The 27,419-nt window shown below is 38.6% G+C and overlaps 1 protein-coding gene across 1 annotated transcript in view; it reads left to right on the top strand.

The window, feature by feature from the left end:
* LOC150090583 (uncharacterized) overlaps window positions 1-27,419 on the top strand; it is a 153,120-nt gene that overhangs the window by 102,775 nt on the left and 22,926 nt on the right. The window contains exons 6-7 of the mRNA XM_090385101.1: window positions 5,411-5,549; window positions 22,662-22,898. Coding sequence (XP_090241227.1) covers window positions 5,411-5,549; window positions 22,662-22,898 — 376 coding nt within the window. The remainder of the gene's footprint in view (window positions 1-5,410; window positions 5,550-22,661; window positions 22,899-27,419) is intronic.

The raw sequence follows: 27,419 nt of genomic DNA, 5'->3' as shown, positions 1-27,419 counted from the left end.
ATTTGTTTGAAATTTCTAATAAATATTACATTTAATATTAGATTGTTTCTTATTTTCATTTCGATGCCTTATGCTTGCATTTCACTATGTACTGTCTATGTACATAGTCATATTATGAAGGTACATATAATACATACATAGACAAAATTTTAGACTTGTTTTTCTTATATATTTCATACTTTGGAACGGAACCCCTTTATTACTATGGGAGCCATAACTCAGTATTCGCAGCTTTTCTCAGGAACGTAACCCCCGCGAATAGCGGGGGTTTACTGTACTACACATGGGAAACAGCAACCCCAGAGCAAAATATCAACTCTGTAGTACTACACTGACAGTGGTAAAGAATGAAAAGGATCTGGGGGTAATTGTGCAAGCAGATATGAAGTTCTCTGAGCAGCGCAGATGGGCTGCAAGATAGCTCATGGTGTCTTGTCAATGATATACAGGAATTTTTCTAGCAGGGATAAGGAGGTGATTATTCCCTTGTATAAGGCAATGGTCAGGCCACACCTTGAGTACTGTATACAGGTCTGGAGGCCTCATTTCAAGAAGGATGTAGTGCTGCTGGAACGAGTACAGAGAAGGGCAACAAGATTAGTGAATGGAACAAAGGGTTGCTCGAAAAACAAGATGCACGGTATTTCAGAGACTGCTGGGAGCCATTGCAGTACAAGTTAACACATGGGTTGTGTTAGGGTAGCTAAGAATAGAAACAGGTGCAGGTATACTTGCGTGTACACCAATGCTAGGAGTTTAGTAAATAAATTTGATGAATTTGAGGTATTGCTCAAAACATCAAAGGCAGATATTGTTGGGATATCAGAGACGTGGTGTCACACAGATATAAGGGATGCAGAACTGCAATTTGGGGAGTACAACGTCTACAGAAAGGATAGACAGGATAGGAAGGGGGGGGGGGTTATGCTATTAGTTAAGAAACACATAAAAACCAAGGAAGTGAAGCCAGTCGACATCGCTGGACAGTGCAGTGTTGAGTCAGTTTGGTGTGACATAAGCATTGGGAGATCAAAATTGAGAGTAGGAGTGTGCTATAGGCCTAATGACTCTGATGAGTATAATAAGGAACTGTACAGGGAAATAGAGTGGGCCAGTAAATTAGAGAGTCTTATAATGGGAGATTTTAATTTCCCAGATATTGACTGGAATTTGGGGGCTGGTTACTCACACACTAGCAGGGCTTTTGTGGATTTATTGGATGATTGTTTTCTACATCAGCATGTTTGGGAGGCAACTAGAGGGAGTAATACTCTTGATTTGATTATCAGCAGTGATTCTTCATGCATTAAGAATCTGCAGATAAATGAACCACTAGGTGGCAGTGATCACAGTGTGCTGAAGTGGGATTTACTCAAAGAGGTAACTACCATTAGGGGTAAAGGGAAGGGTTATTGCTTCCGTAAAGGCGACTACGATGGACTGAGACAGTATTTAAATTCTATACAGTGGGACCAACTGATGATGTTACCAACAGCAAATTCAAAATGGGAAGCATTCAAAGAACTTATCTTGGAAGCTACTAGGCTTTACATACCAACTAAGAAATATTGTTCAAGGTTTAAGCCAAAATGGATGTCAGATGAACTAATGAGGCATATGGCAGAGAAGAAAAATGCATGGGATACTTACAAATTAACACATGACACAGAAGCCTATGATAGATACAAGTTGATATGCAACCAAGTTACAAAGGAGGTTAGGCAGGCGAAGGCAGATTACGAGAAATCCTTGGCAAGGGATGCAAAGAAAAACAGCAAAGAGTTCTTTACTTATGTAAACTCTAGAAGGAAGGGGATGAATCAGATTGGTCCACTTGATATTGATGGGTCAACTGTTGATGATCCTGCTCAGGTAGCTAACAAACTAAATGAATATTTTGCATCGACATTCACACATGAGGAGTTATTCAGCAAGGGGAATGCCAGAGGTGTATTCAACTCTAGCAGTAAGCTACAGAATCTTGAAATAACTGGGAGTAAAGTGGAGGAGAAACTGTTGAAGATAAACACAAGAAAGGCACCCGGGGTGGATGGAATCTATCCAGTTATATTAAAGGAGGCAGCAAAGGAAGTAAGCAAACCCTTAGCCATAATTATGAGAGCTTCCTTGGACTCAGGGGAGGTACCCATAGACTGGAAATGTGCAAATGTGACCCCAATTCACAAAGGAGGATCAAAGGCTGACACAAGTAATTATAGACCTGTGAGCTTAACTTCTGTTCCAGGAAAATTAATGGAGGCACTGGTTAAAGAAGCACTGCAGGATCATTTAGACAAGACTTCAGTTATAGCTCAGACACAGCATGGTTTTGTTAAGGGGAAGTCTTGCCTGACCAACTTGATTGGATACTATGATGCAGTCACAAAAGAGCTGGATGCAGGGAATAACTTTGATATTATATACTTGGATCTTAGAAAGGCTTTTGATACTGTTGCACATGGAAGGCTGCTACACAAATTGGAGCAGTGTGACATTGGAGGCAAATTGCTGCTATGGATAAAGGGGTGGTTGAGGGGGAGAAGACAGAGATTGGTAATCAATGGACACTGCTCATCGTGGACTGATGTTATTAGTGGAGTCCCTCAGGGCTCAGTGTTGGGTCCATTGTTGTTTTCTGTATTTATAAATGATATTGATGATGGTATATCAAGCTTAATGTCCAAGTTTGCAGATGATACAAAGGTTGGCAGGGTTGTCAAGGACACTACTGACACTATGCTGCTGCAACAGGATTTGGAAAGGTTGAGCAGATGGGCCGAGAGGTGGCAAATGAAGTTTAACATTGACAAATGTAAAGTACTACACATGGGAAACAGCAACCCCAGAGCAACGTATCAACTCTGTGGTACTACACTGACAGTGGTAGAGAATGAAAGGGACTTGGGGGTGATTGTGCAGGCAGATATGAAGTTCTCTGAGCAGTGCAGACGGGCTGCAAGAGTAGCTCATGGAGTATTGTCAATGATATACAGGAATTTTTCCAGCAGGGATAAGGAGGTGATTATTCCATTGTATAAGGCAATGGTCAGGCCACACCTAGAGTACTGTATACAGGTCTGGAGGCCTCATTTCAGAAGGATGTAGAGCTGCTGGAACGAGTACAGAGAATGGCAACAAGATTAGTGAATGGAACAAAGGGGTGTTCTTACGAAGAAAGGCTTAAGTTTTGCAAATTACAGTGTCTGGAGACTAGGCACCAGCGAGGTGATCTGATAGAGGTGTATAAAGCCTTGAATGGTTTAAGCATGCTCAATGCTGATGGGATTCTTCCTCTAGCTCAGAAAAATCACCTGAGAGGGCATAAATTCAAATTGAGGAAAGACAGATGTAGGATAGACGTGCGGAAATTTGCCTTTAGCCAGCGGGTGGTTGGTTGGTGGAACAGACTGCCATCCCTTGTGGTGGAGGTTGATAGCCTAAATAAGTTTAAGGCTCAGCTGGACAGGTATTTTGAACGAACAGAGGGGTGAAGTGGAAGTGGGTTTTTTTTTTTTTTTTCTTTTTTTTTTTTTTGGCTGATGCTGCATAAGCTTGCTTTCTTGCATCAAATGCCTCTGCTAATGCTAATGCATTTATGAGATATAACAGAATGATCACAGAATGGTAAGATGTACACTTAATATAGATGTAGGAAAGGAAAGGAAAAACTGACTCAAGTAAATAGTACAAAGATCTTTGAGATAACAGAAGAGGAGAAAAAGCAGTATGTAATGGAACTTAAGAACACGTTTGAGCTTCTGCAGACTGCTCAGGACCAAGATATCGATGAGGAATATTACAACTTTCTGAAAGTGATAAAGCCCAAGAAACCTATAGGGAAAAAGAAATCCAAAGAAGAAAAAATTTGTCAAGAAACACTTGTTATGATGAACCGAAGGCGACAAATGAAGAGCAAGATAAACACTGACAAGGAGAAAATTGAGTATACTGAGTTATGCAAAGCCATTAGAAAGAGACTCAGAGAGGACATAAGAAGATTTAACACAAGAAAAGTAGAAGAAACATTAAGGGAAAAAAAAATTGCTGGAGAGGCCTTCATCCTGCAGTGGATTGAAAATGGCTGATGATGATGATGAAGGTATAATAGGTAATAGGTTGCCTTTTTTTTTCTAATGCTTTCAGAATTATTTTAAGATGTTAAAATTATTATATTTTTACCTGGATGGTATTTCAAATCAAAATTTAAATATTGGAGTGGTTATAAGCTACAAAATTTTATTATTATATTTTTTTATCATATAAAACTGTTTCTTCTAATATTTATTTTTTCATTTACTTTTATAAGCTTGTGAGTGTATCACACCCTCTTTCATTTATAGCAGAGCAGATTTGTATGTTAATAGGTGTGCAACATCTATTGGCAGTGATTAAAATTGGGACACCATAGTTTCAGGGTCACTGCAAGTGGGCAGGCGAGGTATGCCTTACAAGCGGCAGTGTATGGTTTCAGATGTCTAATATTCATACCTGTTATACATATATTACCCCAGAATCAGCAATATGAATTTCTTCCCCCTCCGCTCATAACCATTTGTATACCATGCATTCTTTAACTTTTCAAAAAAGACCTAATATATGAAACATGATATAAGAAACTAATAAAAGCAGGATGCATAAATTTTCTATGAAAATAAGCTTTTTTTTTTTTTTTTTTTTTTTTTTGGATAGGTTGTTTGTTTGTTTGCAGTGGAAGAAATTATCTTTTCTCGGTGACATTTATCTCATTATCTGAGGCTGTTATAAGTCCTTAATATTTCATTCCAAATAAACAGCACTTATTATTACTCTTCATATATTTATTTCTGTTATGAGAAATGCTGCTTATATATAGTGCAAGACCAAAGCAAGTCATGGAAATAGCTTTGCAAAGTGAGAGACCCATGCTGAAAAGATAAACTCTTGTAAAAAAAATATATGCTTGCTTGCCATTGCAAACTTTGGGTTGCAACCTTTTTTATTCAATTGTAATTTCCTACTTTGCTACTCATTTACAACCTATTTTATAGCAAATAGATGCAAGTCTATTTTATTGTCTTGTACTGTACCAATGCCTGTAATAATGATGATTAGCTTAGAGAAAAAAAAAAAAATCTGTCAGAATAACATGAAGCTTTGTTATCCATATTATTTGAATAGTGGAAGAATTTTCATTATATGAATTTCAAAAAGTGAAATTATTTTTGACACCCTTAACTGCTGTACATTCAAAGGAAACATAACATTTATTGGATGGATAGCATTTTCCATCCAGTAATGGGTTCAAGTGACGATAACTATTTTATCGTGAAACCCAAGTAATTATGATTTTAGTGTAACTTTATGTATTATTGTTGGTATGGTATAAATTTATGAAGCCTGATTATTAATTTTTTTTTTTAAATTTATTTAGGAAAATGAACTAAAAGCAGAAGCTGATGATATTCTTTCTGAAGTTAGGAAAAAGATACAAGAAGCAAAGAAAACTCTTGAAAAACTTAGAGTCTTAGGAAAGCTAAGAAATGCAAGGAAGGAAAATGCTCAGAAAAAAGGTAATGTGGAATGTTTGTTTATTTTGAAAAGACTGTCCAGCATCGAAATGAATATGTACATTTTTGAAGGAAGTTGGACATTTGTATGAAGTGCATCTGCATTCTGAAATAATATAATAATGTTTTGATTTAAATATTAAGGCGGGTAATTGTTTATTTATTACAAGCTAAAGCTCCCTTATTGTTTTAGCTTGTAATAAATAAACAATAACATTCTGTATAAATCTATACATAGTATTTATTCTGTACAATAAATAAATAAATAATCAAAATGATGTATAGATTTATACAAAATATTAGTGACTTCTTTTATAAGAATAACTCACCTCTATAGATCTGCTGATTAGACTTCCATGGGAGTAGGGAAAGACTGGGAACTAAAGGTATGGAAAACCATTAAGATGCACATCCTCCTTGAAGTGCACTTCAGTAGAGTGTAGTAATCTTAATACTGCCATTACTGATTATAATATAATCAAAAGTTAAAGGATTTAAAAAAGTAAAGGTATTTAAGTTCTTGTTTTTTGATGTTGTCTCCAGGGGTTCCCCCTATAGACCACAATAGCATCTGAAAAGCAAACATGCCAATGCCAGCAAGTGTAAATAAATGTAAAAGTGTGTGTGTGTGTGTGTGTGTGTGTGTGTGTGTGTGTGTGTGTGTGTGTGTGTGTGTGTGTGTGTGTTGAATGCCAGCACCTGGCAACTTCATAGCCAAAGGGCAGTGAACACCCTCAAAAAATTAAAGAAATTTTAAGAAAGAACATAATGGTAAAAGGAGCACCACTCTTTTTGGATTTGTTGTCAGTTGTCACATAGGTGTGTTTTTACAGCAGGGATTTGTATATCTGGGGCAGTGACATGCTGTGGAGAGCATGTATAGGGGTAGTTATTTGTGAACTTAATTTTATCCATGCACCAGACATTGGAATAGTTAACAGGTGGTTTGCTATTGATTGTGTTTGAATCATCTGATTTGTACTTAACTATGGTTAGTGCTTCCATGGTTTATAGTTTACTTTGAGCTAAAATATGGGTGATGTCTATCTGCAGCTATGGTCACATGCATGCAACGACAATTCTGTTAGTCCAGTTCCAGTGGAGATGCATATTTGTAGAAATATGCACACGTTTGAGATGCTATGTGGCTATATTGGATGGAAGTGGAGCCTACATATTTGGCTGAGCGGCTTCAGATGATTCAAGTTTTATCCATAATCAGTAAGGGCAGCATTAAGATTACTGCAGTCAGTTGAAATGCACCTCAGGAAGGCTGTGCTTCTTAATGGTTTTCCTCCTCACCACCTCTTTCTTCTCTCCCATGGAAATCTAATCAGCAGGTTTATCCTTATAAAGAAGTCTCTAATATTTTGTAATTGTTACTTGGATAACTAGAAGCATACAGCTAATATTATAATAGTATAGATTTATAATAATTGCTTTATTTTATCTCTATGATGCATCTCTTGAAATCTTTATCAAACCAAAACCTCAACATTTAAAGTATTTTAAATGTTGGGCTGGCCATGGTCCAATGTTTAGTGTGCATGGCCACAAATAAGGAGATAGTGGGTTCAAGCCTGTATGCTACTATGAAAATTACACTGCCCATTATAGTAGAAGTCGCTGTGGTCGCGGAAGTGTACGGACGCATCTGCACGAAGCTCCACTTGATGTAAATGGCGGACGACGATATTGCGCGATCTTCGATTTAGGCAAGTATTAGAACATGGATTTTTCAGGTTTGAAGAATATCACAGATGAAGGTAAGTAAATTAAGTCGGGCAAGAATAGTTTTTGTGATTGTATTTGCCTATTTTTGCTCTTTTGAGAGTGATTTTGTCCAGCGCGATCGCTACAGCTTCAGCGGTAGCGAGCCCACTGGCATAGCCACTGATTTGAATACGTCTCAAAAGTCGAGAAATTTGAATATATTGTACTTGAAACGTCTCGGGATAAGGTTATTTTGTATGGAAAATATAATACTCCTGACAAAATTAACTTATACTTAGCTTATAAAATAGTTTTCTTTGTCTACAGGCGTTTCCCGCCAAAACCTGAAAATCGCGATTTCTGATTTCTAGTGGGCCTACACTGGAAATAAGTACCTCAAACCGCTACTTAAAACGTCAGAAAATTGCTAAAAGTGAATTTAATGCAGAAATTATGGCTGAAAAATCAAATAAAGACAAAATTCTGGACAATGACCTAAAAGACTCCTCTGAAAATGAAGCTAGAGTGCTCAGGGAGAAAGTCCCTGTTAATGAGGAAAATGGTAACGAACTGGATAGCTGGCCTACTGGCCCCCTCAGTATTAAGAAGGGCAGGAAAGGAAAAAATCAAGAAACTATAGAAATTCCAGAGATGCAACAAAAGACAGAAGAAGAACTAAAACTACACTACCTAACAAATTTGACTGACCCTATCAAACAGGCAAAGGAAACCAGAGTGTATCTAGAAGAATATATGCACAAGCAAACCAACAGGATTACTTCTGCAATTAGGCTGCAGATAGTGAACTGTTGGTCACTGCTTGAGCAGCGCCTGATTGAATTAAACACAGAGAACCAAGTGTTAAAATCAAAATTAGAGGTTACAACTGAGGAGAAGAACAACTATAAAACAATGAACACACTAACCTATGCCCAATGTGCAAAGGTTAATAGCAAACAGGACATAACTAAAGCAAAACAAATAGCTACTAAGCAACCTAATATAAACAAGGAAAGCAACATTGTTATTCTGAAAGCAAAAAGTGACTCTACCCATAAAACCAGTGAGGCAGTTAAGGACACAGTGGTAACAAAGCTGAGGCCTCATCTGAGAGAAATAAAGATAAACAACATGCGGAAAATCAGGAATAATGGAGTCCTGATCGAGGTAGCAAGCAAAGAAGATCTAAGAAAAATAGAAAACCATCCTGAAATTGAAAAACTGGGCTTGCTCCCTGAAAAACCAAAAGGGAAAAACCCTAATATTATAATCTTTGATGTACCTGTGTCAGTAATAGAAAAAGAATTCATGATGGATATCTACTTCAAAAACTTTAACAATGAAATGACAATAGATGAATTTGCTGCTGAATTCCTGCTGAAAAGAGCAACAAAAAACAAAAGGAATGGACAACTCAACATAATTGCAGAAATTACACCAAAAATTTGGAAGGTATTGCAGGGACAACAGAGAATCTATGCTGGCTGGACCAGTCATAGATTTAGAGAACATTTCCCTATCCAAAGTTGCTTTAACTGCCATAAATATGGTCACATTGCCAGAGACTGCACTCAGAAAGAACCTGTCTGTGGTCACTGTGCAGTCACTGGCCACGATTACAAAAATTGCAAAAATAAGTCTCAGCAGCCAAAATGTGCTACCTGCAAGGCAGCACGGCTGACTGACTATACACATAGTATCAGGGATGATAAATGCCCCAGTTATAAAAAAATGGCAAAACTTATACAATCTAGGACCAACTATGGGCCAGATTGAAAACATGAATGTGACTAGGGCTCTAAATCTTGTCCAATTGAATGCTCAAAGAGCAAGAGCCGTTGTAGATCAGATCAAACTCAAATTGGAAGAAAATAATATAGATATCTTGGTACTCCAGGAGCCCTACGCACATATGGGTAGAGTTCAGGGATACCCAAGAGACTATAAAATAATAGAATACACCTCAGGTGTCCCTTCCACAGCAATAGTAGTTAAAAAATACTGACCTTACAGTCACAAAGGTGGGTCACCTCTGCTCCCCAGTGGGAGTGTGTGCCCATATTACCAGTGCTGTAGGACAGTTTTACATTATTTCACTATATTCCAGACCAGGTGAAGATATAAATCCAACTATTGAATACCTACAAGTAGTCACAAACTTGCTACCTACTGCAAATATCATAGTGTGTGCTGATGTCAACTGCCGGTCAGCCTTATGGCATAGCCGTACAGAAGACAGAGCAGGCACACACAACGGCCAGATACTTTCAGACTATATAGCCACCTCACCCTTTCAAGTGCTAAACCAACCAAATAACCTCCCAACTTTTAGCAGTACCATGTGGGAGAGTGACATTGATATCACTCTTGCCACCAATTCAATAGCTTATAAAATCACAGACTGGTGTGTCCAGCCAGCCTGGACCACATCAGATCACAGAGCCATTTCCTTCAAACTAAACAGGCAATTACAAACAACCCAACACTCTCTGTTGGATATCAAAAGGTATAACCTTAAAAAGGCAAACTGGCAGATTTTTGCAGAACATACAGCAGCTGAGCTGCAAAAACAGGAAAATGAGTGGTCTAGATCAGGCAACTGTAGCCCGGACGAGCAAGCACTGACTATGACAAACATTTTAACAAAAACAGCAACCCTGTCTATCCCACGGAAAAAACCGAGGAAGCAGACAGTTCCCTGGTGGTGCCCCGAACTGACTATACTCAGAAGTAGGGTACACCAGACACGGAGACATTTTCAAAGAGCCAGAACATCTTGGTCACAAAATGAGGTGGATGCACTGAGAGATTCTTATAAAACTCTCAGGAATCAGTATACAGCCCTCATAAGAGATAAGAAAAAGGAATGCTGGAAGCACTTGGTGGGAACTACTGGAAACAATAACCCTTGGGGAGTTGTCTACAGAATAGTGACCAACAAGCTGCCAAGAGGAGATGTCTTAGAAACTACTGTCAAACCAGATGGAACCCCAACCCTGTGTTGGGTGGATTCTGTAAATAACATCCTAGACAGTATCATTCAGACTGAAACTGGAAATCATTCCCCCACCCAGCTCGACATTATAAAAGAAAACACTGAATATGACAATGCCAATATTGAACCTCTGTTCACTATACAAGACTTAGAAATAGCACTATCTAAAACCAAAAACAATAAATGCCCAGGTTTTGACCTCTTAGAGGTTGAGATTATCAAAAAATTAGCAGAAATAGCACCAGATAAATTAATAGCACTATATAATAACTGTATGACAGAAGGTATAGTCCCAAAAATATGGAAACAAGCTGTGTTAAGGTTAATCCTGAAAAACCCTGAAAAACTCCCTACTGATCCCAAATCATATAGACCAATAGCCCTACTCCCTGTACTAGGGAAAATATACGAAAGATTAATATACAGCAGATTAGCTCAATATTACACAGAAGCAGGCTTGCATTCCAACAATCAGTATGGTTATAAGCAGGGCAATTCTACGGAGGATGCCATGCACCACCTACTGACAACAGTTAAAAACACAGAGGAGAAATATATGCTGGCAATCTCCATTGACTTTGCTGGGGCATTTGACTCACTGTGGTGGCCTAGTGTCCTTAGGAGACTTCGCCAGGCAAATGCCCCACAAAACCTCTATAAGGTAATAAACAGCTACCTTACAGACAGAAGTGTCTCAGTACGCACAAGGTTCCAGGAATTGACACGCCCTGTGAATAAAGGCTGCCCGCAGGGATCAATCCTTGGCCCTTTCTTTTGGAACATTGTTCTGGATGAATTTCTGGCCTTGGATCTGGGCCCCGTGGAAAGCCTGGCCTTTGCAGATGACATGATTTTCCTTGTAAAAGGCAACTCACGAGTGGTTGTAGAGCAAAATCAAATGCCGCTCTCTTGCAGCTGCAGGAGTGGGCACAAATGCACATGCTCAAAATATCGCCTGAAAAAACCAAACAAATACTTCTAAAAGGTAATTTGGACATGAGAAGACGTCCACAAATCAAAATTAACACAATCACTATAAAAATGGTAACAGAACTAAAATATCTTGGAGTGGTCTTTGATTCAAAATTAACTTTTTACCCCCATTTGATCTACTTGGCGAAGAAAGTGCGAAATTATGCAGGTATGATTGCCAGGATCAGTCGAGCAGACTGGGGACTCAAAAGAAAGACCTTGGCAATCATATACCGTGCAATGTTCCTGCCTGTTATCACCTATGGAGCCGGTGCGTGGTTCATCCGCTCGGCCATAGTAAGAAATAGGAATAAATTAGAATCGATACAAAGGACAATACTACTCACTATTACCAGAGCATGTCGCACAGTAAGCACACCTGCACTACAGTTGCTGGCCGGAACTCTCCCACTTTACCTGGAAGTAGCCAAAAGAGGCTTATATTATAGATTTAAAAAGGGCATATCCACAGAATTTCTGGGGATAGCCCTTGATACAACCAATACCTTCAATGATGAAAGAAAAAGAATAGCCACAAAGCTCCACGAGCTATGGCAAACAAAGTGGGAGCAGGAAACCAGAGGTCTGGTCACCAAACGGTTTCTGCCACTGGTGTCAATGGTTAGCCCAAAGCCACCTAAGTGGTATGCCCCTGGACTTTTTACAACATTTATATTGACAGGGCACGGCTCCCTAAAGGCGAAACTAACCTCCTTAGGCCTGACCGATGACCCAAACTGCACCTGTGGCGAAAGTGAAGACTGGGCACACATTCTCTATGAATGTATAATATATGACATCCCCAGAACAGAGCTAATAGCACAGATTGGTCCCCTTCCCAGGGGAGAAGAACATCTCTTCATCATAGAAGAGCAAAATTATAAAGCTTTTACATCTTTCACACAGAAAGTTTTCGAAATGCGCAGAGCAATTTCAGCCCCCCAGCAATTAAACAATAATCAATAGTAAAATTGCCCAAGTTTCCCACCACGCCCAGATGATGACTTAAAAACTATTAGGATAGCAGTATTCTGCACCCTGACAGAAACCTGACATAACAAAACTCCCCATGACTACCATGCCATGTGTAGGAACCTGGGGCCCCAAACCAATGTAGGGGAGGGGGATGGGAATGCATGCAGAGAAAGTGAATGGGAGTGAGCAGAAGAGCAAATGTAATTGGCCGAAAGAATACAAAGTTAAAAATAACTTACATTACTTTATATATACTGTACCAACAAACATTTACAAACCACATAAACACTATCACTGCATTCTCCCCTGGCCTGCAAAAAAAAAAAAAAAAAACTTGCGGCTAGGCCTGCACCACAACTGAAGAATAACAGTAAGTTGCGGTGCCCAGAGAGTGCAGTGCAGAAAGAAAGAGTCGAATAAATGAGATGAGAGCTAGAAGAATGAATAAAAGTGCAAGCGTGAGAGAAAAGAACACAAACCACAAATGCTAAGTTAAGTACACACTAACCCTGGTTTTAATTAGTATTTAAATTTACGCTACCCATCATTGCATCCCCTCCTGGTGTGTGAGAAAAAGATGAATGAGTTGAGTGAAATAAAAAAAAAAATAATAATAATAATAAATAAAAAAAAATATATATATTTATATATATATATATATATATAGATATAAAAAAAAATTATAAAATAAGAAAAAAGTATAAAAAAAATAAATAAATTAAAAAAAAAAAAAAATTATAAAATAAGAAAAAAGTATAAAAAAAAAATAAATAAATAAATAAAAAAAAAATAATAAATAAATAAATAAATAAAAAAAAAAAAAAAGAATGCAAGTAGAGTGAGAATGCACATTACGAATGAAGTAAATGTGTGTGTCTCCCCCCCCCCCTTCACCTGGTAGGTTCCCCACTGCCAGCTAACATATCCCACCCCCAGAGCGGGATGGGCAGCTGGATCTTCATACCGGATTCGACACTCCTTGGACAAGACACCGACGAAGACATTCTGCGGCTTTGCTGCCAACACGCCATTGGCGATCCGAACTGGGTACTCTAACCTGGTTCCCTTTAAAACCCCATCCCCAGGCAGGGAATGGAGGAGACGGATCTCTGTCTCCTCTCCTCCCTGCCTACCCCCCATATTTCGCCTGGTGGGGCTCATCTCCACTGACCTCTTTGGGGATGCCTACTCTATCCGTCCCTCTTCTTCTATCTGTTTCCTCCCCAGTCTTCAATCTCCCCCCCCTCTCTCTCACTAAATCGACCAAGTACACCCCTTAACAATGCCGCCAAATTATAACCAACGTCTAAATTCTACCGGTTTTGTGCAAATCTCTAAGATATCTAACACTATCAGTTTTTATCTAGCATTACATGTCTAAATTTAATAACATCAAAATTTTGCCCGACATATTTGGCCTTTAACACATCTCTTTAGTGTTCAACCCTAACCAGCGATTTCCTAACAGCAATCCCATTAAGCATTAATGGCAAATGCATAAACTTTTTATTTTATTTTATTTTTTTTATTTATTTCTTTTTTAAATAGGCCCTAGCCACTGAAATCCCAGGAAACTAGGTGGCAGGACCTGCCAGAGCAAATTGTTGTGATACTGGATAATTGTTGTGATACCCGGCTAGCCTCCACGTGGCAGGGTATGGGCAACGTCGGGCCCCACTAGGGGCCTGGCGGCCAATAAGCCGGATAAACAATGGGCACAACATATCACACTGCACAGACACGACCCACACATTTTCAAGTCTCTGGCTTGACAGTGTACTGTCCTCGATACAGCGAAACACACGCGGAGATGGGAGAAATCCCAGGTGCCGTCTGACACGAACATACCTTACCTTACATACCTGCCCATTATAGTAGACCTAGGCCGGGCTCATCAAACCTGGGGAAGGGCACCAGGTGGCAGCTGCCCAAGTGTGGCTGTTCCTGGTGGCGAAGTGGCCTAGAGTTTCTGCACCATCACAGAGAACAAAGGTGGAGATGGGCTTATTGCCTTGGAGCCACCACAATACAGGCGCACGCGCGCGCGCACGCACACACACACACGCGCACACACACACACACACACAAGCCCTGGATGATGAGAATGTATATATAATTGTATATATATAGGCACCTCCATAGCCAGGTGGGCAGGAGCAGCAGTGCATAGCACACGCTTCTTGATTAGACCATGGTTCGAACCCGTGACCACCAAATACAGAGGATGCGGAAAGGTCAGGGAATGAATGACCATTGCATATCTCTGGAGCAATATGGCCTTAGTTGCTAATGCTCCTAAAAACCAAATAACAACAACATAATTGTATATAAATCTTCTGTGTAAGTTTTGTATATACAGTAGGTCCTCGATTTAACGGACCCCGATTTATGGACTTCGGATTTAACAGACAAAAAATTTCTGTCCTAAAGGAAAAATTTAGAACCTATTTATATCTGATAGCGTTGCACATCAGACAGTTGTACTATCAGGCAGATGTGCTGAAAACTCCTTCTAATGAAATAAAGGCTGTTTTACTGCTAGATAATGCACCTGCTCACCCTAATGCTGAGAGGTTATTTAGTAGGGATGGGAGAAATAAATGTGTTTTTCTGCCTCCTAACACCACTTCACTGATACAGCCGATGGATCAGGGTGTAATCGTTGCATGTAAGAGGCTGTATAAGAAGACGTTTTTGGAAGAGGTGATGGTTGTTTTGGAAGAAACAGAGGACACAGAAGAAGATACAAGCGGCACCAGGACACTGCAAAATTTACATACATACAATATCAGATCTGCTATCTTCAACTTAGCAGCTGCGTGGAAAGATATGAAGATTGGAAGAAGATGTATGATGTAGAACCTAAAATGGACTTTGAGAGAGTTGAAGCGTCTAATTTTTGGGACGCTCTTCTGAGGACCGGCAACAAAAATGCAACTGAGAATGATGTGGAACAGTGACTCAAAAATGATGGTGATCCGGGCTATCAAATTGTTTCTGAGGGAGAGATTGCGGAAAATGTTCTTCATGGAGAACAAGAGGACGATGTTGATGACAAAGACGAAGAATCAGTTGAATCTCATCCTAAATTATCTGTTATAAGACTACATATGGATGACATCATACATTATATTGAATCATCATCAGACCCTGATGTGCTTCCTTATTATGAACATTTTAGAGAATTTCAACCTACAGTAGTAAGGAAGCAGCACCAAGGTGTAAAGCAACTGAAGTTTGATGATTTCTTCAAGAACACTTCATCAGCTGGACCTGTTTCACCAGAACCCTCTACCAGCAAGGAATTAACACCTCTCCTTCCATATGACAGTTGTTTCTGACTCTGAAAATTGCGATTCTTTCAATTAAATTAATATTAATATCAATATTGAATATTATATATCTTTTTTTAATGTTTTTTGTTCAATGGAGTTTAAGAATTTTAAAGCATTTTTTCCCTTTAAAATGGATTTGAATGAAAAAACTAATGTTCACATTGAAAACAATTTTGTGTGAACTTTAAGAAAAAAAATAAAAAAAAGTATTGGAAACACTCCATTAGTTATATTGTATAGTTTTTGACGTGTTTAATTAAAATAAAGTTTGGTTCCTGCCATAAATTTATTTTTATATTTTTAACAGATGTTTTAGTGGCGTGTATAAATTACTCAATGTACATTATAATAGTATTTTATTCATACTCATACATTATAATAACATTTTAATACATCCTGTACATTGTAAGCTCATTATTAATATATGTTTTTAAAATACATTCGATTTAACGGACTTTCGTCAATAGCAGACACCCCTTCCCTTAATTAGTCTGTTAAATCGAGGGCCTACTGCATATGAATGTATGTAAATTGTGTGTATTAGTAAATGGAAAATGCCCATTATTGACAGCTAAGATGGGGGGGAACCTCTGGTGCCGTCAGACAACTAACACCACCATACTTTGCCCATTGGTGATACTAGAAAACCCTGGTTTTTCCCATAATTCCATACATATATAATTACAATGAATGTGTAAACTCTTTTGACCTTGGCCATGTGAGTAAACAGAAATTTTTCTATTTATTTATTAAAAAAAGACTTAATTTGAACAAGGAGTATTTATTACACCACACTTTATTACAGTGTTTGACAATATCATTAATGTAGAGCTACTATGCAAACAATATTTTTTTTTCCATATGAGGCCAAGAGAAAAGGTTTTTCCTATTACCAACTCTACAGTAGTGACATAATTTTCCTGGAGAAAAATGCAGATTTTGCAGGTTGAAGCCAACAACTTTGATTGTTTATTCCTGTGCCTTCTTAATACTCATGGAAAAATGTAGACAAACAGAACTGGAGCTGCTTAAATTAAAATGAAAGATCTGAATGTGCGAAAGAGAAGATGCTGATTGCTGCATGGTCAATCATGATGGTAGATGGTACTGACTTCAGTGATATGTGTTGTGAGCTTTCTTCTAGACATCAATATGAAATGAGCTTTTTTGCCAGTCTTATTCCAGTGCAGAATGCTAGCTGGTATAGATTTCTGAGGTGATTGTGGTTTCAAGCCAGTATGTTGAGATTTTAAGCTCCATACTTGTGATGAGGCACACCTAGTAGCTCCAGAGAGTACAGAAAGAGCTTTTCAGTTGGGTAGTTGCCTCCCTCATTGGTATTTTTTACAGATGTGTAATTTTGCAGTACCAGGCAATGAAAAAGAAGTTTTCTTTGTGGTATTGACCACATCATTTTTAGTGCAAGGTATGTCTCTTTGGTAAAGCCACTTAATAGTAATATGCAACATTTTTAAATATTATCTTTTGGTTCATAAAGTGGTGTAACTGTTTTCCCAGTTATTTACATTGAAATAGTTTCAAGTTGATCATCAGATACAGTGGTTCCATATTTGAAAATTTTCTGCAAACTTTCCAGTAAATGCATCACCTTTTAGATGCACTTCAACATTTACCATTAAGTTGAGTTGCTGAATGCTCTTCCAGATGTATGAAACTTAGAGGTAGACTAGCAATTCAAGAACTTTTGTTCTATGTGGAATGACTTGCAGTGTTCAGTGAAAGCCACCAGCTAATGCTAGAGATACTCATCCTTCCTATATGTTGAAGGTCGTGCAATCAAGAGCCTCTAAGGCAGCTTTTTGAGACCTTGTACACTCATTCCAGACAGTGAGCTGGCACTCTTCAGAACCTTACTTTTTCATTGTCCGTGGAAATGCTGCAGATTAGTGCCTTTTTACTTGACAGATTTCAGGACAACTTGAAGATTGAGTGAGTTGTTTTCCTCCTGTTAGCAGCACTGTCTAGTGGTGCTACTACAAGTGCAGTCATATTTCCTGCCAACTTTTCATCAAAAGAAGATTAATGAGAAGCATTTGTTCACTGCCACATGAGGCATTCAGGAAAGAGATGTCCTCATATGCATCAAAAACTGCTTCAGTAATTTGTTCAGAGGCATCTATTTGCTTTATGATCAGATTTCTCATTTTCTTGTATATATTGAGTTATTTGGTTGATTTCATATTTGGAATTTGATACTTAATATAGGTTATTTTCTTGTGGAGCATACCTTGCAATTTGAGCATGATCTCCACCCTAGTGTGTTCAGTTAATGTAGTGCTTTCAGTCTACTTGGTATCATCACCCATGGAGTAAATCTGCAGGAATTCAGGTCAGTCTTCATTTGGTCATGGCTATAGACTGCTAATCCAAATAATATCATGATGCACGGGCTTTCAGAGGAAACTTTCATTATATATGTAGTTTTTCACACTGATCATTAATGACTTATTGTGATTTTGGATTGTCTATAATTGTCTTAAATCTCTGATTCTTGAATATGTTTAACCATTGTCAAAGTTGTAGTTTATTGGGTTGATTATACTAGTGAAATTCTTCACTCAATCTTTGCCCAATGCCAAAAGTATGTTTATGAAAAAAAAATAACCTTTTTCTTAGGTGTTTAACTGTCTTCCATGTAAGTCATTGTGTTTTATTGTTTTTCTAAAACTTTTGATTTAAATTTAGTAGTATAACATTATTTTGTGATTTTCTGATTAATTTGGTGTATTTATTCTTTACTCGGCCTTGTAATTGCATAAAAGTATCGGTAAGGGTTTCCACGTGTTTCAACTCCGCTACCGTTCGTAAATTTCCCGCCTTTGTGATACGATAGTTATATACCGTACTAGATAGCGTTAGTTGAACTTCGTTAGCAGTTAAATTGTACGTTTAAATAAATACATATAACGACTTAGATTACAAACGTAATATAATTAATTATATTTAACATAATAACATAACATAATTAATTATAATTAAATAATAAATTAATAGAATCATGACTCAGACCAGAGCAGCAAAGCAAAAGGCTCAAGCTAATGGAAGTGCTGTGGCTCAGAGCAGAACTGAGGGGGGGCAGTTGTCCTCCGACTCACAGCCTTATAAAATGCACTGTTTGCTTGATGTTTGCAGAGCAATCGGGTACGGGACATGATACTGCCATGGGGGATGTCTTTGTGTGTGCGCGATGCAAGGAGTGTATTGATATCAGGCAACAACTCGGCGTTCTTGTGGGCCTATATGAGAGCTTGAAGGACAGGGTGGATGCCCTCGAAGAAACTAAATTGAGGGGCCCATCAAGCTCTCAGCTGCCCACATCAACGCCAGAGCTTGCACTTGGGCATCGCGTGACACAGAGGCAACCCCCAAGGCAGAATGCGCTGGTCCCGAAGGAACTAGTAGTTGTTGGTGACTCTATTGTCAGGGAAACGGGGAACATGCTTTGTAAAAAAGATAGGTGGAACAGGACCAGGGTATGTCTGCCAGGGGCAAAGGTTGATGACGTTGTAGAGCGAATATCATCTTTTAAGGGCACAAAAGGTGATATAGTTGTACACGTTGGCACTAATAATATTAAGAGTAGGAGACCGGCAGAATTACTTAACAAGTACAGGTCACTGTTGAACAAAAGCCGAGAATTAGGGTTGAATTTGAAAGTGTCTGCAATTCTGCCCAGACACGATAGGAGGGAGTATATGATGAGAGCCTTGTCGATCAATTCGGCCCTGGAAAGATTGTGCAAGGCTCAAGGGGTAGAATTTTTTTCAGCCTGGACTGTACTTGTTAACAGGAGAGATTGCTTCTACAGGGATGGGATACACTTAAATAGAAAGGGTGCAAGAATATTTGCTGATGCTATCGAGGCAGTGTTAGGTGGGTCGGAAAACTGCTAGCTTGGGGGGAGACAAAGACCAATAGATTGACAGTAGCCACTGGCAGAGGTGAAAGAGATTCTTGCACTGCTTCTATTAGAATGAGCAGAAGCCTGAAAAACAAGATGCATGGTATTTCAGAGACTGCTGGGAGCCATTGCGGTACAAGTAAACACATGGGTTGTGTTAGGGTAGCTAAGAATAGAAACAGGTGCAGGTATACTTGTGTGTATACCAATGCTAGGAGTTTAGTAAATAAATTTGATGAATTTGAGGTATTGCTCAAAACATCAAAGGCAGATATTGTTGGGATATCAGAGACGTGGTGTCACACAGATATAAGGGATGCAGAACTGCAATTTGGGGAGTACAACGTGTACAGAAAGGATAGACAGGATAGGAAGGGGGGAGGGGTTATGCTATTAGTTAAGAAACACATAAAAACCAAGGAAGTGAAGCCAGTCGACATCGCTGGACAGTGCAGTGTTGAGTCAGTTTGGTGTGACATAAGCATTGGGAGATCAAAATTGAGAGTAGGAGTGTGCTATAGGCCTAATGACTCTGATGAGTATAATAAGGAACTGTACAGGGAAATAGAGTGGGCCAGTAAACCAGAGAGTCTTATAATGGGAGATTTTAATTTCCCAGATATTGACTGGAATTTGGGGGCTGGTTACTCATGCACTAGCTGGGCTTTTGTGGATTTATTGGATGATTGTTTTTTACATCAGCATGTTCGGGAGGCAACTAGAGGGAGTAATACTCTTGGTTTGATTATCAGCAGTGATTCTTCATGCATTAAGAATCTGCAGATAAATGAACCACTAGGTGGTAGTGATCACAGTGTGCTGAAGTTGGATTTACTCAAAGAGGTAACTACCATTAGGGGTAAAGGGAAGGGTTATTGCTTCCGTAAAGGCGACTACGATGGACTGAGACAGTATTTAAATTCTATACAGTGGGACCAACTGATGATGTTACCAACAGCAAATTCAAAATGGGAAGCATTCAAAGAACTTATCTTGGAAGCTACAAGGCTTTACATACCAACTAAGAAATATTGTTCAAGGTTTAGGCCAAAATGGATGTCAGATGAACTAATGAGGCATATGGCAGAGAAGAAAAATGCATGGGATACTTACAAATTAACACATGACACAAAAGGCTATGATAGATACAAGTTGATATGCAACCAAGTTACAAAGGAGGTTAGGCAGGCGAAGGCAGATTACGAGAAATCCTTGGCAAGGGATGCAAAGAAAAACAGCAAAGAGTTCTTTACTTATGTAAACTCTAGAAGGAAGGGAATGAATCAGATTGGTCCACTTGATATTGATGGGCCAACTGTTGATGATCCTGCTCAGGTAGCTAACAAACTAAATGAATATTTTGCATCGACATTCACACATGAGGAGTTATTCAGCAAGGGGAATGCCAGAGGTGTATTCAACTCTAGCAGTAAGCTACAGAATCTTGAAATAACTGGGAGTAAAGTGGAGGAGAAACTGTTGAAGATAAACACAAGAAAGGCACCCGGGGTGGATGGGATCTATCCAGTTATATTAAAGGAGGCAGCAAGGGAAGTAAGCAAACCCGTAGCCATAATTATGAGAGCTTCCTTGGACTCAGGGGAGGTACCCATGGACTGGAAATGTGCAAATGTGACCCCAATTCACAAAGGAGGATCAAAGGCTGACACAAGTAATTATAGACCTGTGAGCTTAACTTCTGTTCCAGGAAAATTAATGGAGGCACTGGTTAAAGAAGCACTGCAGGATCATTTAGACAAGACTTCAGTTATAGCTCAGACACAGCATGGTTTTGTTAAGGGAAGTCTTGCCTGACAAACCTGATTGGATACTATGATGCAGTCACAAAAGAACTGGATGCAGGGAATAACTTTGATATTATATACTTGGATCTTAGAAAGGTTTTTGATACTGTTGCACATGGAAGACTGCTACACAAATTGGAGCAGTGTGACATTGGAGGCAAATTGCTGCTATGGATAAAGGGGTGGTTGAGGGGGAGAAGACAGAGAGTGGTAATCAATGGACACTGCTCATCGTGGACTAATGTTATTAGTGGAGTCCCTCAGGGCTCAGTGTTGGGTCCATTATTGTTTTCTGTATTTATAAATGATATTGATAATGGTATATCGAGCTTAATGTCCAAGTTTGCAGACGATACAAAGGTTGGCAGGGTTGTCAAGGACAGTACTGACACTATGCTGCTGCAACAGGATCTGGAAAGGTTGAGCAGATGGGCTGAGAGGTGGCAAATGAAGTTTAACATTGACAAATGTAAAGTACTACACATGGGAAACAGCAACCCCAGAGCAACGTATCAACTCTGTGGTACTACACTGACAGTGGTAGAGAATGAAAGGGACTTGGGGGTGGTTGTGCAGGCAGATATGAAGTTCTCTGAGCAGTGCAGACGGGCTGCAAGAGTAGCTCATGGAGTATTGTCAATGATATACAGGAATTTTTCCAGCAGGGATAAGGAGGTGATTATTCCATTGTATAAGGCAATGGTCAGGTCACACCTAGAGTACTGTATGCAGGTCTGGAGGCCTCATTTCAAGAAGGATGTAGAGCTGCTGGAACGAGTACAGAGAAGGGCAACAAGATTAGTGAATGGAACAAAGGGGTGCTCTTACGAAGAAAGGCTTAAGTTTTGCAAATTACAGTGTCTGGAGACTAGGCACCAGCGAGGTGATCTGATAGAGGTGTATAAAGCCTTGAATGGTTTGAGCATGCTCAACGCCAATGTGATTCTTCCTCTTGCTCAGAATAATCACCTGAGAGGGCATAAATTCAAATTGAGGAAAGACAGATGTAGGATAGACGTGCGGAAATTTGCCTTTAGCCAGCGGGTGGATGGTTGGTGGAACAGACTTCCATCCCTTGTGGTGGAGGTTGATAGCCTAAATAAGTTTAAGGCTCAGCTGGACAGGTATTTTGAACGAACAGAGGGGTGAAGTGGAAGTGGGTTTTTTTTTTTTTTTGGCTGATGCTGCATAAGCTTGCTTTCTTGCATCAAATGCCTCTGCTAATGCTAATGCTATTCTACCTGTTGCAAAAAAGAGTTAAAACAGTAATTTTCTGAGACAAGATTTAAGGGATACTTTGTATATATAGTTTTGGCTGTAAAGAGGTTTTGGTACCTCTTTACAGCCAAAAACAGCAAAAAAAAATTTAAATAATTGATTAAAGTTTTATTTATTTAGGCCTTCATGTCTCACCTGAAATGGATGAAGCATTCGAAAAGGGGGTCTTTTCTCTTAGGGAGCTAATGCAGCGGCAGTTATGTGATTATGAAGCTGAAGAAAGAGCTTTGAAAGTTATGTTAGAGACTGAACAAGAAGGACAGCGAGAGGAAGAAGCTGCTCGGAGATTAGAGAGAATAAAGAGACTCTCAAAAGAACGTCAAAATGAAATTGGAATATGCTTATTTGGTGATAAAAGTAAGTAATAAAGACTTTTCAGTGAGAAAAATATTTAAACTTTTTTTAGTTAAAAAATAATTTTTATTATTTTTTTATTCAGAAATTCTTTTTATTCAGCTGCTTGATTAATGACAGGAATTGCATCCATTTTCCAGCTGTAAGAAATCTTTCAAGTGAAAAGACAAACATCCTTTTTGAGTGGCATTGGTCTTTTTTTTTTTTTTCTTCTTTTTTTGTTTTTATACCTTTCAGTGTAAGGCTTCTTATATCCTGCAAATGGACACATCCTGCCATTACTGCAGGATCTTAACAAAGTCCTTGCACATTTTTAAACCTTGATAGTCCTAAATGTACATTTAAAAAACCCATGAATGTTAAATATAAAATAAAATAAACTTTCATGTGGAAATATCTTTCCACATGAAAGTTTATTTGGTACAGCCATTCAGTATACATTATTCACACTGCTAATCCAAAGCATTTGAGAATGAGTAAAAAAAAAAAAAAACTGTATAAAGTATGATATTTAATTTTGTCTTACAAGAAATTTGATTTAATTAGGCTAGCGACTATCTTGTTTCTTTTGAAATTGTTATTTATTCAAAAAATTAGAGTTGTTTTTTAAATTATACCCAAAAGAAAAATTAAAATTGTGTAAATGGTCATCTAAAGTGCAGAACTGTAATTTTTACATGCTTATAGGAGGCCATTTGGGAATGTGTATTACCAATTTTTTTTTCCCTAGCAAAAAATATATTCATAATGGTAGTTTCACATCTAATACAGTATTGTGCCAAACTAATTACTGTAAGTTACATTCCTTGATTAACTGCACAGTCCCATTGTTATGCCAAAAATGGGTTTAATTCAGATACAGGTAACTGCAAATTGAATAATCTGCACACAGATAAATGAGAAGCTTACTGCAATGTACTTTTGGAAAAATATGCCAACAAAGATTGATGCCATTGTTGCTTTTTGCAAAGACTTGCCATTGACAGTTGCAAAGATTTCTGTTACCATCAACACAACATCACTATAACCAGTTATACAAAATCAAAAACTAACCCAACACTAAAGAAATTAAAGAAAAATTGAAGGAATACTAGAATTCATACGTGGTGCACTCAGTAGCAAGGGATATAATTTTTTAGGTTGTGCTACTCCACTTATAACATGATCAGTGATGTGGATCAAAGGACAAAATCACACCAAGGGAATACTAAAATTCATATTAGTGTCACTCTTAGGTATTTTAAAATTCAATTAAATTGAATGAATAACAATGCTGCATGTTTGAAAGCAGCAGTTGTTTTAGTGACCCTGTAATGCTGAAAAATCTTATATCCAGAACATTGAGTTGCTAAACTACTTTTGCAGCCAAAAGTAGTTTAGCAACACAAATAAAAACATTTAAAACTACAAATAAAAAGAAAACATTACATTACTAAATTGTGCATGCAGAAGTAAAATTTCACAGCATAAAGTTGTATTCTAAACAGCTTAAATATTGTGAAAGAGGCCTATGCGCTCCGGATTCATATTATTGAAATGAAAAATTATAATTCCTCAGAGCAGTTAATACTAGAATATACATATAGAGAACGATTAGTATTCAAAAGAGCTTTCAGCTGAGTAGACAGCCTTCTTCAGGTAGACGTATTGAATGGCAGTTAGAATGGAGATGTGCACTGCCAAGTTGGTGCGTGAGGCGCGTGGCTAATTGTTTGAGGTTGAAGTTTGTGGCTGTGACGTATGGTGGTGCCGCGGCCAACGTTTGTCTATGGACAGAATTATTGCTTCTGTGATGGGGTTAACTTGACAACCACTGTTCCTGTTCAAAGAGGTATCTGAGCATTTTATGTTTAACGATTCCAACCAGGTGCGCCGTAGGTAATGGTGGGACCTGTCCACAACCACGACATCGCGGTGTGGGTCAGTGTCGTGGTGGGTTGTCCAGACATGCTCGGCAATATATGAGTGTTTCACATCTGCTAAATGGATCACCCTATACACCTGTCCCCACCCTTCTGCAGAGCAGTTTGGTCTATCGCATCTCTTGCCGTGACTGCACTAGCTGCTACTTTGGAGAGACTGGACGTCGGCTCGAGAAACGTCTCTTAGAACATAAAAGGGCGATCCGTTTAGCAGATGTGGAACACTCAGCTATTGCCGAGCATGTCTGGACAACCCACCACGACATTGACCCACACCGCAATGTTGTGGTTGTGGACAGGTCCCACCATTACCTACGGCGCACCTGGTTGGAATCGTTAAACATAAAATGCTCGGATACCTCTTTGAACAGGAACAGTGGTTGTCAAGTTAACCCCATCACAGAAGCAATAATTCTGTCCATAGACAAACGCTGGCCGCGTCACCACCATACGTCACAGCCACAAACTTCAACCTCAAACAATTAGCCACGCGCCTCACGCACCAACTTGGCAGTGCACATCTCCATTCTAACTGCCATTCAATATGTCTAACTGAAGAAGGCTGTCTACTCAGCCAAAAGCTCTTTTGAATACTAACTGTTCTCTATATGTATATTCTAGTATTAACCGCTCTGAGGAATTATAATTTTTCATTTCAATAGCTTAAATATTGACTTTTTAAAAATCGTTTCAAGAGTATGCACTCAAAATGAACAAAACTTAAGTCCTAATATATAAAAATTATAAGAGAGAAATGGGAAACAAAAACTGCAGAAATGAAACAAAACATGTTATATCTTTGCACACAGATATCTCATGTGCATTGTAGTTCATCCGACACATGGGTCAGCATGTTAGTATCTGTATCTGCAACAGTCTTGAGTTCTTTTGACCAGTAGAGAGGTGCCGTACAAACTAGAGATTGTTTTCCTCCCATATTCTCATTGAAAATGGCTTTGAAGGCTGCAGCCAAACCATGACACATATTGCTGCTCACTCACTGCAGATGACATCTACTATTTTTACCCTTGACTTCAGAGGGAAATGTATCAAACTGAACTGGGCAGTATGAAAACTTGAAGTTCACACCAATATAATGTGCTTTGTTTTATTTCCCTAGCTTTGTTCACTTTAATTTTATAATTTTTATATATAGGGACCTAATTTTGACTTGCACTTGTACATCCTCTTTAGAAAAATTTTAATGTTAAAATCATATGAAAATAAAATTAAATTAAGCATGGAACTTACCACAATGTTAAATGCCTTTCACTCAACGTATTGGATACATAAATATTTTGGCATAACTTAAGTAGGGGTATGCCCACTTTTGGGTTAACATTATCACCATCTTACATAACGCTTTGTTAAATTCATGAAATTCCAAGTCATTGAAGATGTACTCCGTAAATACAGTTTGCTTGATTTTAAAAAATCACATTTATGATTTTGCTTTCAGTTCCTTCTAAGAATGTGATCCAAAAAGTAAACTTTTGCAGGATCAGTAACATGTAAATTGTAGAAATATAAGATGGGAAAGTAATGGTGGGGGGGGTGCAATTACTGTGATTTAATTCTGTTGTCTGTTGAGCTTGTATACACATACTTCAGACACAGCATGGGTTTGTTAAGGGAAAGTCTTGTCTGACAAATTTGATAGGATATTATGATGTGGTTACAAAGGAACTGGATGCAAAAAATAATTTTGATATCATATACTTGGATTTCAGGAAAGCTTTTTACACTGTTGCGCATGGAAGACAACTGTACAAATTGGAGCAGAATGGTATTAAGGGTAAGTTGCTATAATGGATAAAAGGATGGTTGAGTGGGAGAAGACAGAGGGTGGTAATCAATGGGCGCTGCTCTACATGGGCTAATGTTGTTAATGGAGTCCCACAGGGTTCGGTGTTGGGTCCACTGTTGTTTTGTATATTTATCAATGATATTGATGAAGGTATATCAGGCTTAATGTCGAAGTTTGCAGATGATACAAAGGTTGGCAGGGTTGTTAATGACAGTAATGGCACTGTGCTAATGCAACAGGATCTAGAAAATTTGGGCAGATGGGCTGAGAAATGGCAACTGAAGTTTAAAATTGACAAATACAAAGTAGTGGATATGGGTAGAAGTAATCCCAGAGAAATGTACCAACTGTGTAGTACTACATTTAAGGTGGTAGAAAATTAAAAAGACCTGGGAGTAATTGTGCGGTCAGATATGAAGTTTTCTGAGCAATGCAGACAGGCTGTCAGGGCAGGTCATGGGGTTTTGTCAATGATACACAGGAATTTTGCTAGTAGGGAAAAAGTGGTGATTATCCTGTTATACAAGGCAGTGGTCAGGCCACGCCTTGAGTACTACTTATAGGTCTGGAGGCCTCATTTTAGGAAGGATGTAGATTTGCTTGAGCGTATACAGAGAAGGGCAACAAGATTGGTGAGGGGAATGAAGGAATCTTCTTACCAAAAGAGGCTTATGTTCTGCAAATTGCAGTGGCTGGAGACTAGGCACCTGCGAGGTGATCTGATTGAGGTGTATAAGGCCTTGAATGGGTTGAGCACGTTGAATTCTGATGGGATTCTTCCACTTGTTCAGACTA

This window comes from Mastigoproctus giganteus, chromosome 1, assembly GCF_048544385.1.
Source record: "Mastigoproctus giganteus isolate SK-2022 chromosome 1, ASM4854438v1, whole genome shotgun sequence".
Taxonomy (NCBI): domain Eukaryota; kingdom Metazoa; phylum Arthropoda; class Arachnida; order Uropygi; family Thelyphonidae; genus Mastigoproctus; species Mastigoproctus giganteus.
This window is presented reverse-complemented; position numbering and strand designations above follow the sequence as displayed.